This window comes from Plectrocnemia conspersa, unplaced genomic scaffold (genome assembly GCF_051122295.1).
Source record: "Plectrocnemia conspersa isolate PC_06_02 unplaced genomic scaffold, ASM5112229v1 ptg000012l, whole genome shotgun sequence".
Taxonomy (NCBI): Eukaryota; Metazoa; Arthropoda; class Insecta; order Trichoptera; family Polycentropodidae; genus Plectrocnemia; species Plectrocnemia conspersa.
The window spans coordinates 11,106,451-11,120,646 of NW_028277176.1; the positions used below are offsets into that span (position 1 = coordinate 11,106,451).

The window sequence follows — 14,196 nt, forward strand, 5'->3', positions numbered from 1 at the left end:
ATTACAACCTTTCTCCTTACACTTCATTGTGTGGAAGTTTTTTAATTGTATTTTAATAAAGTGTTAGGTGCTACAGACATTTACGCTGTACAGTACTTATCCCAGGCACATTCCTTTATTTTTAATAACGAATTACAAAGTTTTATAAATTATTTTTAAGTTATAACAGTTGAATATGTCTATACAGCTTGTAGAGTATATTGATATAATAGTATGGATAGGTACGAGCTATCGTTAGTTGTTGTGATGCTGCGTCGAATTATTCTCAAAGTAGTTTTATAATATCTTATTCGCGACCATAACAACGCAATCAACTATGCAACCTAAGTTACAAAATCACACCATGACCGAATTTCTGAACTGCTCCGTTTCTTTATAAGCGCAAGAAAATCCATACATTTATTATTATGACTCTCTTTGAAAATTGATTTCACACATCTCACTATCATAAAATATCTTAAAACATTTGTATAACAATAACTAAAAAAAAATTATAAAAATAAACTCACAAATGTAATGTCACTATTACAAAATAGTTTCAAAATATCAAACGTATTTACTAGAAACATTGAGTGATTTGTTTAAAAAATGTCCATCATACTGCCGTACTACATAGACAATGGGTTAGAATTATTTTTACCTTTAACCTAAACCAAATTCAAACTCACCCGAAAGAACAAGTATTTCTAAAACTACTGCCAGAGACAAACTTCCAGTGCGATATTGAATAAAATATATAACAAAACCATATCGTATTACACTTCTCTTGAAAATTTTGAAGTCGTTTAAATTTTCACCCTATTTTGCTAACCGAAAAATCATTAGTTTTATAAGTTTGTCTGCGATTGCTTAATACCTATTTATGTTTCAAATGAGTAATGCTTGCCAATTTAATTTCCAGATGCACAGTTTCAAAAGGAACGTGGGCACGCAGCTAACAACATCAGGGGGCCGCGTCTCCAGAAGGCTTCAGTGCGTGGGGACAGCCGGCCCAACAGGGACACGACGTCCCCAGTTCGCTCTATGTAGTCCGAACGATTTCACCTGTCCGATCCACAGGTGCCACCATGAATACGACCGTTCACTGAGGCACTCGGATCCCGAGTACATTTGAGAGTGCGCCAACCGTGACCGGCTCATGTATTCCCACATGGACGTTAACTATCATCTACCTCATTGGTAGAGTCTTAGCACAAATTTTTACATCGAATAAAATTATTAATATATCAAAATAAAGACTTAAATATAAATGTATGTGTAAAAACAGTGCATCCGTAATGCTTATATATTATAATAATGATAATTTTTTTAATTTTATATTTTCCATGACATTGAGTTAAGATAAAACTAAGTTATCACATGTACAAATATTATTTAAATGTTAATTTCTAAGACGACTATGTAAAAATGTTAACATATTATTTTTGTAAATAAGTAAAAGTGTATAAGTACGCAATTAATAGTATATATATATTTTATATGGATGTTATAAATAATAATATTGCCAATGTATGCTTACATAGTAAATTTTTTGGTAAAATAATATTGTATTTGATTGACATTTATGAATTTATTACCAGTTAATTCACAATCACTCACAGATTTAACCGAAGCCTTGGTGTAAGCTTAACATTATATTTGTTCTGTTTCTACTGGAACCAGATTCAAATACAATAATTGGAAACCATATATAAATCCTGATGGAGATTTATAGTTTTAAAGTAATATTAAATAGATAGTGATAGATGCTACCTAAGTATTTCAAATGTTTCTTGTCGAAACTTGCAGAATAATATTTCAATGCACTTTCTTCGATCATGACTAGGATTCCCCAAAACTATCCCCCGACTAAAAGTTTATCTATGTATAATAAATTTGGATGAAGACTATTTTAACTCAATGGACAGTAATTTAAATTTGAAGAAAGTTACAAGTTCTAACTTTTATAGAAATCGCTAGATACCGTTTGTGTAAGTCTGTGCTGCCAGCCATTTTACGCTGTCATTCTGCCTTGATTTATGGAAGTCCATAAGAATTCAAAATACCACTTTATTGCTCTGTAAATTGGTTAAAGTGATATATATGAATATCATAGTTTAAAAAGCGGACTATTGGTGTCATTACAAATCAGTAATGTAACACAAAAGAACAACAGTAGCTTAAAATAACCGCCGCACTTGCAACATACACCAAAGTAAAACAACATTCAATTTTTAAACACTGAATTCATCATTAAATTAAAATTCAGTATGATTTATGCATGTCTTTCACCTCGGTAAGTGTATGAGTAGACTAAAAATTACCAAAACAGCATCAGTTCTGTAGCAGATACTTCTTAAAAAGATGAATCACACCAAGTAGAGGCATTACAGCAGTTTAAGGCATCGCAAAGGAAAATCTTTGAGTTACAGTTAATAAAATAGCCTCAATTCTGAAGATGAGTAATGGATCAGCAGATTGTGTTGTCCATGATGTTCCACACCATCTGCCAAAAAGATTATACTGGCTCACTTTTGCAACTAACGAGATGTAATTGTTCATTTATATTCAGCATACTCACCAAGTGATTAAATTGCAAGGAGGCAATGGAAGGAAAGAGGTTCAGGTCAGACAAAAATAATTTAGGTCCACTTGCTGCACAAATGCACAAAATATATGTTGGGGACCGATACAGTTGGCAAACCTGGACCTAGAGCAGCATTGGAGGAACTGGGTCATTTTACAACGTGACAGCTCATAATTATATACATATTATCATACCATGTAATAATCTAGTTACAAAATTGAACATCTGTAGCAGCTAACTGTAACTCATTGCAAACTTAACATCACACAGTCGCCGAATATATATTTTTATTTATCTGTGCATTTTCTAATCACCGGAAATCTTGCATTGGAAGCCATGGTGACTTTGTAGAAACACAATAAATTGTAGTTCATAAAATTACAAGATTAAAAATTTGATATACAAATAAAAGAGCTTTTACAAGTGTAAAAATAGTTAAGGCTTTAAACAGCATTATTTATGTTCAAGAAGAAATAAACCCTATTACAATTATATATCAAAATTTAAAGAAAGTGCATTACAAAAGAGTATTTTATTTATATGTATAAAGTATTTAATCATCAAAAAATCGCATTCTTAAAAAATAATTTATTTTAACTTTTTAATAATACAATAAACATACTTGAATACAAAAATAAACATAATTAAATCATCGTGAATTGGTTTCGACGAAAGCAACTAAAAATTTTGTTTCCTAATAAAAACATAGCTAGCACTTTTTTAAATTGCAAAATATATTTTTTTATTTTTATAAAAATGATTTATTAAGGCATTTTTAAAAAAGCTAATTTACTTTAAACTAATTTATAATAAATATCAACTGTTTATAATAAAGTCACTGGTATTACTCACCATTTTTGTCTACCAGAAGGGTAAGTTTTTTTTAATTTTAAGAATTTTGAAAGCAATTTATAGTAGAAGTATGATAAATAATTTAAATTTAAGTGAAAGTAGAGGAAGCGACACTTCCAGTGTTTTCTGTGAAACTTATATATTTTACATAATTACATACATATGTATTGTTATTTTAAAAATATTAACAATAAAATTATTCGGCCTGTCTCAAACGGGCTAATCTTTGAGTGAGTTCATCTTGTTCTTGCGAAACCACACTGGGGGTTCCGATTGAGCTGCCTGTGACTTCTTGCGGAAGCTCCATATTTAACTCCAATCTGAAACATATCACATTGTTACACATGTTAGTTAATCCAGTGATACAATACTTCACTATGGTTTACTATAACACTATGATTCTTAACTTTTTACAAACAAAACAACAATTTAAACCTCAAATTACAGTCAAAACTCTTCCTAGAAACAATAATTACTAGCATCACAAAAAGGAAGAACTTGCATTTGCCCATATAGATAGTAACACCAGTGTGATATCGGTTAATTGTCAGAAAATAAATATTTCTTTTCAACACTCAGCCATTTAACGTAAAATTTGAAGTGATCATTTGATTTTTTTTATTTATTTTGAAATTCTGACTATGGTATGCTTGAACAAAATATATATGTATTATATGCGAAAGATAATCACATTTCATATCAAATTATCATGGAACCGACATTTCATATCAAATTATAATGGAACCGACAAGTCATGTTTTCAACGAAAACAAGTTGATACATGTAAAGCATTATAATGATCACACGAGCCAAGAGGATAAGGCAGATATGTTACGGCCCTTATATGAAATATACAGAAAGTCTAAGGAGTGGTGACATAGCCTTCTTATGGATTGATTGAAGTAAGATTAACTCCTAGAGATTGCTTATTGTGAAATTGATAAAAATATTTTTAAAAATGGGGACAGAAAATCTTATATCTTTTGGAACAATAAGTATTGAAAAACGTCATTTTTGATAAAATATCTTCTGAGAAAGGAGAGCATCGAAAATTGTAAACGGTTCAAAATGCGAAATATTTTTTTCTAAAAACAAATTTATGTGATTAAGGTGTTATTTATTTATATATATTAATTTTAATTATTGCATGTTTAATATTTATTTTAGAATATATCAATATTCATTTTCAAAAGATTTATCCCTCATATGGTTATTTATTACTACTCATATTTAACGATAATTAAATTTAAATAATAAATGTATATGTGAATATTATAGAATATAAAATGCGTAAATACTACATAATATTACTCAACTTTGATATCCTATGCCAATAACTCTACTTAGGTTAATCCCCTACAATAAGCATAATTTATTCTCGCTTCTGCTCTTAACACTTAACCGGCGGGTCAGGTAGTATTTACCGATTTCGTCCACTGGCGGTAACCGGCGGAACAGGTAATAACTACCTTTTACGATTTCTGACGTTTAACGACGGGTCCAGTTGTTTCTACCCGCAAACACTAAAGTGTTTTGTGATGACATATATGAATGAAGGTTTGTACTACAAGAAAAAAAATATTTCAAGGCGAAAATATTTTTATTGTCGCCACAACTTCACATGTGGGGGACAATAAAAAAACTCTTTGCATCAACAAGCTAAAGTAATAAAACACATCGTAAATTACTTTAAAAGCATGACAAAGCTTGGCATAACAAATTTAGCCCATGGAAGACCGAAATATAATTTACATATGATAATTCACATAGTTCATTTTATGTACATAATTAATTATTATCTATTTTTTTAAACTAGAGATATAATAAAGTAGAATAAAGCAAATTTTATGATATTAATTATTATTTTATGCAACCCACGGAATGAAAACCATTGATAAAATAATTTTAACATATGAACCAATACAATGCAGAACATTTGATAAATTTTTGTTTTTTAATTCCATTTAATTCAAAAGTTATCATATATTTTTGTTAAAAATCTGTGTTGCGTAAAATTCTCGCGAAACAGCCCATTTTTACAGATCATACGGGAAAAAAAACGACCCGCCGGTTAAGTGTTAAGCAATATGGGCATCGCTGTTTTTGTAGTTTTAAGCTATGGAGATATCGTTTTTAACTAATAAAACACACAAATTGGAAAAAAAATTTCGCTACTACCAGTATTTTATTTTGTAATACTGGTATTACTACTGGTAGTATCGAAGGTCGATTTTTTCCCCAATACCGGTATTGCAAAACCTAGGCAGGCTCCTGGTGCCAATAATATTTTTGAGTGAAAGTTTTCTATAACCCTTTGTTATATATTTTCTACTCTTAGGCAGTGGTAATCATTTGGGCTGGTCAGCCATAATGGCCAAGTGACCATAAATAATCATTTTGTTTGTCAGTATTATTGAGTCATTCCATGCCTCTATGATGAACTTCTGCTTTATTTTTTTTCACGATTGGCGAATAAATAGCCATTAAAATCGCTCAACAGTTGCTTATTACTTTTAAATACTTATAAATGTTTAATTCTGGTTTTAATTGACATTTTTAAAAAATAAAAATTTACATAAATTTAGCTCAAATGTTACTTTTTCAACAAAAAAAATAAGAAAAATCACATTTTAAGCCCTGCATTTAATAAATATCTCCCATTTTCTGATATATATTATGATTTTATCAACTATTTTAAGTACTAACCCAGCTTCGTCAGCGACTTGGTGAAGAAGATTATCTACGTCAGCTTGCGGCACAGATGTCGTGGTCGTTTCCGACATTGTATTTTCCATATATGAAGATTGAACATCTAAATCTTCAAATTGACTCTCAAACCTATCCATCAATCCTGATATCTTTTCTAAATTCATAGATTTCATGGCAGCATCCATTGCTTTCACGACACCTGCCATGGATTGTGTGACCTAAACCAAGCAAAACATCATTATACAGCAAATAATTGGAGAAATAACAAGATAAATACCTTTCTGGTGGTCAAAGCTGTTTGGACTCTGCTAGCGACAGCGTCAACTCTAGCCGACATTCTGAGATAATTCAATGATTGATTTTTTTGCCGAATAGCATTCTCTGCGTGAATTCGAGCCACGTCTATGTTGCCTTTCTGTATCGCCTTCTTAGCTTTGTTCTTCTCGAGCTTCTCTTCTTTTTCACATTTTTTTGAGCTTCGCTCCAGATCTTTCACGGCAAATTTTAGATTAAATAGATGTTCTGTGATATTATTGTTAAGGAAAACGCAAATTTTACATGATTGAATGAGTTAAAAAGAAATACCAATCACTTATCTTTTATTTACATATGTGGTGAAAGTTTTCGACAGTTTAAAAGGATACTTTCCATTGCAGACGAAGACATTTCGTTCCCCGTTTTGGATTCCTTGGAATTTAACGATATAGAATTTAATGAAGCTACACAATCAGCTCAATTGCTATCGTGAAGCGAATTAAACACCCGAAAATGAGTCACAACTGTCAGTGTTGCGCACAGACGTCATAACCTTGGGCCATAAAAGCGCAAAAACTGTTCAGCTGTTTACTAGGTATAAATAATAGTATTTTGCTACAATAAAAACTGATATTATTTTTAAATAAATGAAAAAATAAGTTGATTTAAATAATACGTTTTCTTAAAATTAAAATTAATAAAATAAAATACTATTTTATATTTGTAAAAATAAATATATATTTTTATTTTATATTATTGCTATCAATCTTCTCTTAAAGCTAAATAAAACATCTGAAGTTTATTTAAGATCAATAATTTGTCTGCGTTAGTTATCATAAATTTAGATTTTTAAGAATTTACATGTATTCGTATTTTTTTGCAAAATTGCAAAGTTTTACGCTAATGCTGATTGAAAAATGTTTAAAAACTGTGATACATCTTAGATATTTAGTATTTTTATCTTTCTACATTTTAGTTTTGCAAATTAAATGTGTGGGGACCTATTTATGCATTTATTTTATTACGACCAAAAGTTGACGACACTCTGGTAACACTGACGGGACGGCGGCGAGGACAGCACATTCTTGGACAAAAGTTGACTGGAGATTAATGGCCGATGGTGCCTCGTTTATCAATCATAGACAGGAGGGAGGATTATACCTAGCTGACCTCTAATACATAAGTTGCACGTTTAATCTGGCATCAGTTTCCATTTAAAAAAAACGACGAATTGCAGTAAAATATGCTGATATTGCAATAATAATAGCCTTTAGCTATAAAAAAACGTGTTAAGAGAAAACGATGTCTACTGAAAAATATCTCTACACGCATTTGAATAAATTAAATTAAATAAAAAAATCTAAGGAAGATGACAACTACGAAAATTTTTATGTTTTGCCCACTGTTTGAAGCGGTGAAGCCATACTTGATAAAACAAGATATGTGTTTTAATATTAAAAAATAAGAAAAAGGGTAAAGAATTTGGGTACACGACAGAAATAAAACCCGGGAAGACTATGGAGAGTATCATAGGCTCCATAATTGAATCTTATGAATACCGATTTTACACTTATTTTCGTATGTCTAACGAATAGTTTGTAAACAATCACAACCGGCATGCTTTGCCTTCGCTTCGCCACGAAAACGCCTCGGAACGCTTCGCGTTCGCTTTCTGTGTGACTAAACTCGAAGGACTCGGTGTATTACAAAATAAAAACGCCTCGCCACGCCTTCGCTTCGCTCTCTGTTTGGATAGGCCTTTATGCTACGTGTTTCCAGGTCTATTTTTACGATTATTATTTTTCACTGTTTTTCTCAGAATAATGTCTAAATTGCAAAGCCAAACTAAGTTTATATGACTTGTTGGCAAATTTAAACAATAATTGGAGCTGTCGTGAGTATGTTCACTGTATTATGCATTAATAACGTTTACAAATAATTAATAAAATGCAGGCAAGTGTGTTAAGTGAATATTAAAATTATATTACAAGTTGGCAAATCCATGGTTTGAATTTTGATTTCAAGTGGTGTCCATGATTTGTAAATCTTTGAATCATTTTTATTTCCATATAACCTAGAATATTATGTAAAACAAATTACAAGTTAAACTTTGGGCGAGACTGATTCGCGCGATATTCAAATGAATAATAAAATAGTACGGTAATTACTAAATTAGCTTTTACATAATAAAGAATTTATTTTATATGTATTTTTTACCAAAGATAAATGCCAAGTTTGTGTAGTGATATTATTTATTTTTACCATTGATTTTAAATGTGCGTTAAAAAACAGAGAGGTGGGAAAAACATACAAAGATATAAATAAGTGATTATGTAGTTCTTTTAAATTATAAATTTGCATAAATTCTGTTGCGATTCAATTTAGTCATTATATTTCAATTATATTTTTAGATTGGCAACACCTAAATCACCATGCTTCGTATTCTTGGTTAGCTCAGTTTGACGTTTCGAATTTATCCGTCAAACATTTTTCATCTTCAAAAAAATATTAATGATTGAATAATAACAATTCACAACAATGACAAGCGATGGATATTGCGCTATAAAAAATGAATTTATGGTTAAAAAGGAAATTATTATCGAAAAGGTCGAAATTAAACCAAACACAGAAGCAACCGACGAACCGGAAGCTAAAAAGATAAAGCTCGAGGAAAATGGAGAAAAAAATAACGACAAGAAAAACAATGGGAAGCAGAAGAAGAGAGGACAAAACAAAGGTAGGCCTAGGCCTAAACGGGAAGCTCCTGATTCGTTACCCTGCAATAGCATAGTGAATGTACACGTTGGGAAAGAACCTGAAAATTGTAAATTTGCAAATTGCGTTTATATACACGACCCTGTTGAATATTTAAAGGTTAAAACGGAAGACATTAGCATCAACGGTGGCGATTGCTATGTTTACAAGACAAGAGGAGAGTGTCCTTGGGGGCTACGTTGCCGTTTCGGATCGTCTCATTTATCGGCTGAAGGACATAATATAGTCGACGATGAAAAGTTATCTAAATGGATCGACGAAACTTCAAATTGCATCAAGTTTGACGCTTTGATCAATTTGCAAAGAAGGCAGTATAATTTTAAGGATATTGAGAAAATAGTCGAGTTAGAAACTAAAAGGGTTAAAGGAAGAAAAGACGCTGACGCTAAAGCTTTAGGGGATGTGACGGACGAGGATATTGTTCCATTGAGAGAGTGCGAAAAGAAGAAGATAGATTGGAAGGATAAGTTGTATCTCGGTCCTTTGACTACGTTAGGGAATCTTCCTTTCAGGCGCATCTGTAAAGAATTCGGAGCCGATATAACGTGCGGGGAAATGGTTATGTGTGATTCGTTGCTCAAAGGCACTAAGCAAGAATGGGCTTTGGTTAAGCGTCATCAAAGTGAAGACCTATTCGGAGTTCAAATATGCGGTACAAATCCGTACGTTATATCTAAAGTAGCTCACGTAGTCAATAAAGAGATTAATGTAGATTTTGTGGATCTCAACCTAGGATGTCCGATTGATCTTGTATATCAAAGAGGAGGAGGCTGCGGCATGTTATTAAGACAGAATGTCTTAGAAATTTCAGTTAAATGCGCTTCGTCTCTCCTATCGGTTCCGTTTACGATTAAGACTAGAATCGGAGTTCATCAAGGCACAAAGATAGCTCATAACCTAGCACCTAAGTTCTTCGAATGGGGCGCTTCTTTGGTTACCGTTCATGGAAGATCTCGCGAACAAAGATATACCAAATTATCCGATTGGCCATACATTAACGAATGCGCCGCACTATGTAAACCGAATCCGGTGTTTGGAAATGGAGACGTGATGTCTTACGAAGATTATATAAAATCTAGAGAAGTGGCTCCAAACGTTTCCGGTGTGATGATATGCCGAGGAGGTCTGATCAAGCCTTGGATTTTCACGGAAATCAAAGAGCAAAGGTTGTGGGACATAAGCAGCAGTGAGCGCTTTGAAATGTTGAAGAAGTACGCGAATTATGGGTTAAGTCATTGGGGAGCCGATTCCAGGGGCGTGGAGAATACGAGGCGGTTCTTGTTGGAATGGTGCTCGTTCTTGTATCGCTATGTTCCCATCGGATTGTTGGAGAGACCGCCGCAGAAGATTAACGAAAGACCTCCGTATTATTTCGGCAGGGACGATTTGGAGACTTTGATGGCGTCTTCGAATTGCGCCGATTGGATCAAGCTGAGCGAGATGCTGTTGGGACCTGTGCCGGATGGATTCCAATTTTTACCAAAACACAAAGCCAACTCATATAAATAAGTTGTTTCTTCCTATTAAATAAATATTGTTAATTGTTAAATTTATAGTTTTATTTGTATTCTTAGATTCCTAATTAAATAGAAAAAAAATAACACTACTGGGCTATCATGCTAGTTAATGTTTATGTTTGCTTACACAATTAAACGTTCATGTATTTCAGTTGTCACTAAACGGATGATCGCTAGATACTAGTAGTTTTTGAGGAAATACAAAATAAAAATAATAATTATGCCAAATTTATTTCAACGTGCAGTTTCTTATAATTTGAGTAAAATAAAAGATATTAATATTATCGTCAACATAATAAATGTCTATAGTCCATTTATTTTCATGTCAGTGTGCAATAACATCGTTTTAACGAGTAATCGTAATGTTCTCTTAAATTTCTGCCCTGTGATTGGTCATTCTCAAGGAATCAATTGATCAAGCGGGCAGAAATTTAAGACCACATTATGATTACACGTTGAATGTTATTGCGCACTGACTTGAAAATAAATAGACTATAGATATATTGTTTTTACTACAAAAGTTAATCATTCGAATGTCATATTTAGTACTATTATCAAGTACACTTCATGCGAAAATTGGATGATCATATCAAAGATATATTGTTGACAAAAAGAAAAGTTACACTTACGTATATTCCATTAAAGTCAACATTTGCTATAATTTTTCAAATGCATTTTTCAACTTCCATAAGAAATTGTCTCGTCTGTCTGAAATATTGAACTATATTTTTGAAATATGTCGTACTGATATTTTTTTCATAATAGGAAAGTAATTGCTTTATCTAAGATTTTTAGAAAAAAGTTATCTAAATGCTTTCATAAAATTAAACACTTCATATACTATTTTTTTCACTTGTAGTTTAATATTTCATTTATTCAGATAATTTAAAATATAAACCGAAAAACAAAAATCGATAAGTCAAGAAGTCTGTCTCAGTACAGGAACATAATTTATTTTCTCTTTTATTTCTAAGAATAGGACGATATACTCTTTTAATTTCCATACTTAATTAAAAACACATCCCAGGCTCAAGTGAGTAATATGGAATGTTTGTATGTTCAGATTCAAAATCATTCAAAAATGATGCAGATTGCCTTTTAACAAAGTTCACAACAGCAGCCACAACTTTTACTACATAATTCAATTTTAAAACTTTTCTAAATAAAACCTGGTGAATTATGCTGTGCAAAAATCCTTTTTTTTATTTGGATCGATTGACTTGACTTGATCCCTGAATATTTTTTCCATCATATTTTCCAAGCCTATTCGTAAGTCAGGAAGACATTTATTAACTTCAAACAATAAATCTTCGCCTGTAGTAGTATCTTTCATTGCTCGCAAACTTGCTAATTCTTTAATTATTTCAAATTGATCGTTTATTCCTCTGATACATATTGCAAGTTGAGCAGTATTTCGAAAAGATTATTTTTGTCAGGACATTAACACTGCTTTATCAATCATGCAATCTATCATAAATTCAGTGATAATGATTTATTGGCATTCGAAATTTTATGTGAAATAAAGTAACTAGCCTTAGCTAGGTTAGGATCCGTAGAATTTCGTTTCCTAAATGGCTAGAGTTATTTCTGTAAATTATTTCCCAATTTTTTAATTGCAATTTTCATTTCTTTGATTGACAATTTTCTTTCCTTTGTATAAAAATCTGGTTTATTGTCAATATTTGAGGGCACTGCACAACGATTCGATATTAAGATATTCTTTAAATGAAGATTCCCAAACAGGTTTTAGATTCACTCTTAAGTGATAAAGAATCATAATTGCAACTACAAAGGAAATTAAATTGAATAAGCATATTTAGCAAAAAATAAATTAATTTAACTCAACTTGTATTAAATAGGTACATAATTTAAGTTCCGAGTTAATGTTTTTATTGCCCAAAAATAAATTCAAGTTTAGATAGGTTTTTGGGAACCTCATCATGTGCTTGGTTAGTTGTGTCTGTGCCATGATACTCAGTCAACCCTTCAGATTCGAAATTTCACCTAATATATATACAATCATCTTTCAAATACGAATGATTTATTTAGCTATAATTACAATAAAACAATATACAAATATATAGGAATAATGTAGAATATATTTAGATACATTTTAAAAATTGTACATATAATTGTTTTAATTGTAAAAATAATATCACATGTACATTATATAAATCAAATACTTTCTATTTTATAATTATACTAATCATTTACAATACAGTATTTAATCAGAAATGAATTGTATTACATAAACCTATTACGAAATGAGCATAAGTTTGTTTTAAAAATACTTTTATATAATGAAATTAAAATTAAAATGTATACTAATCATTTTAACAATATTTTTTCAACAATGTTGTATATATATGTATGTATACATAATAGAAGCACCCTAATTTAGCTACAATAATTTGCAAACAATTCACTTAGTGCCATTATATAATACATCAAAGGAAGACAATTCAAGTTATAACAGTGATATTATTATTTTCATAAAACATTTGCTATTTTTTTAAATATAACACGTAATTTACATGTGTATAAAAATAAAAGTACTAATTTAATCGCAAATGAAAAAAATAATTTATCAGTGCAAGTTTATCTAGACGCTTAAAACACATTAAATTTAGGCAATCTTTATAAGCATAAACTTAATATCAACGTCTACACAATAACGATTGCAGGTATAGAAAAATATAAATCTAATTTACGTATAAAAATATACATGTGGTATATACCCTGATGGTGATTTTTTAACATTATATAAGATTTCATTTTGAGCACGAAACACAGTGTATATTATTTACACAAATTTTTTGCTTTAGATAAAAATTTATATTACAATATATCAACAAAGAAGGCGTCGTAGCAGTATGTTGCATATTTTTTACTAAGGCATTTTATAAGCATAAACTATATTCGCAAAATATGCAACATGATTATTTAAGAATCAACAATTTATTCGATCGAGTTATAGGCGTTATTTGACATAATAAATTGACCTCAACAAGTTTTACTATATAGGCAATGTTAAGGCAATTTTTTATTCAATAGAAATACTCTCGAAGGTGTAATCTAAAATTAAAGAAATAATTGTCATTTATGGCGAATATAATACAATGGAAAAAATGCATATTAATAAATACCGAAAGCTACGTAAAAAATGTATAAACAGATAGACAAACAATAATAGAGCAAATAAAAAAATATATTTGACAAAAGCTTTGATATATACAGTATAAAATAAAATATGAATTATATGAGCAATCATTGTTTAAATAAATGATAAATAGCAATAATTCTTTACTAAATCTCGAAAACATTTTTCACAAAATAAATATGTAATCACAACACTTTCGTTTTAGAATTTTCATTTCTATATTATCCACTTCTTAGTTATTATCTTTACATTTATAGAAATGTTAGAAACTTTTAGTGCTTTGGCAGTCTATTTGTACAATTTTGTTTAAACATGCACTGGGTGTAATGTGATAAATAAAATGACATCTTGCTACATTTCAG

The 14,196-nt window shown here is 30.6% G+C and overlaps 3 protein-coding genes across 3 annotated transcripts in view; 2 read left to right on the forward strand and 1 right to left on the reverse strand.

Moving 5' to 3' along the window:
- LOC148228188 (QRFP-like peptide receptor) overlaps positions 1-1,547 on the forward strand; it is a 76,420-nt gene extending 74,873 nt beyond the window's left edge. The window contains exon 9 of the mRNA XM_088199837.1: positions 902-1,547. Within this exon, the coding sequence (XP_088055963.1) occupies positions 902-1,114 (213 nt within the window). The 3' untranslated portion in view covers positions 1,115-1,547. The remainder of the gene's footprint in view (positions 1-901) is intronic.
- Positions 1,548-3,139: 1,592 nt separating this feature from the next.
- On the reverse strand, positions 3,140-6,968 carry Chmp1 (charged multivesicular body protein 1). Its single transcript, XM_088199994.1, has 4 exons — positions 6,772-6,968; positions 6,405-6,649; positions 6,125-6,345; positions 3,140-3,738 (listed from the first exon to the last, which is right to left on the reverse strand). Exons 1-4 carry the CDS (start codon positions 6,791-6,793, stop codon positions 3,615-3,617), a joined length of 612 nt encoding a protein of 203 aa, XP_088056120.1. The 5' UTR covers positions 6,794-6,968; the 3' UTR covers positions 3,140-3,614.
- Positions 6,969-8,823: 1,855 nt separating this feature from the next.
- Dus3 (Dihydrouridine synthase 3) lies at positions 8,824-10,712 on the forward strand. The gene has a single exon (XM_088198959.1). It carries the CDS (start codon positions 8,921-8,923, stop codon positions 10,664-10,666), a length of 1,746 nt encoding a protein of 581 aa, XP_088055085.1. The 5' UTR covers positions 8,824-8,920; the 3' UTR covers positions 10,667-10,712.
- Positions 10,713-14,196: the final 3,484 nt, after the last annotated feature.

Coding starts and splice junctions, on each gene's coding strand:
- Chmp1 (XM_088199994.1), bottom strand. CDS start 6,793: ATGTCTTCGTCTGCAATGGAAA. Junction 6,346..6,404: donor CAGCTTTGACCACCAGAAAG/GTATTTATCTTG, acceptor TGCTTGGTTTAG/GTCACACAATCCATGGCAGG. Junction 3,739..6,124: donor CAAGTCGCTGACGAAGCTGG/GTTAGTACTTAA, acceptor GATATGTTTCAG/ATTGGAGTTAAATATGGAGC.
- Dus3 (XM_088198959.1), top strand. CDS start 8,921: ATGACAAGCGATGGATATTGCGCTATAAAAAATGAATTTATGGTTAAA.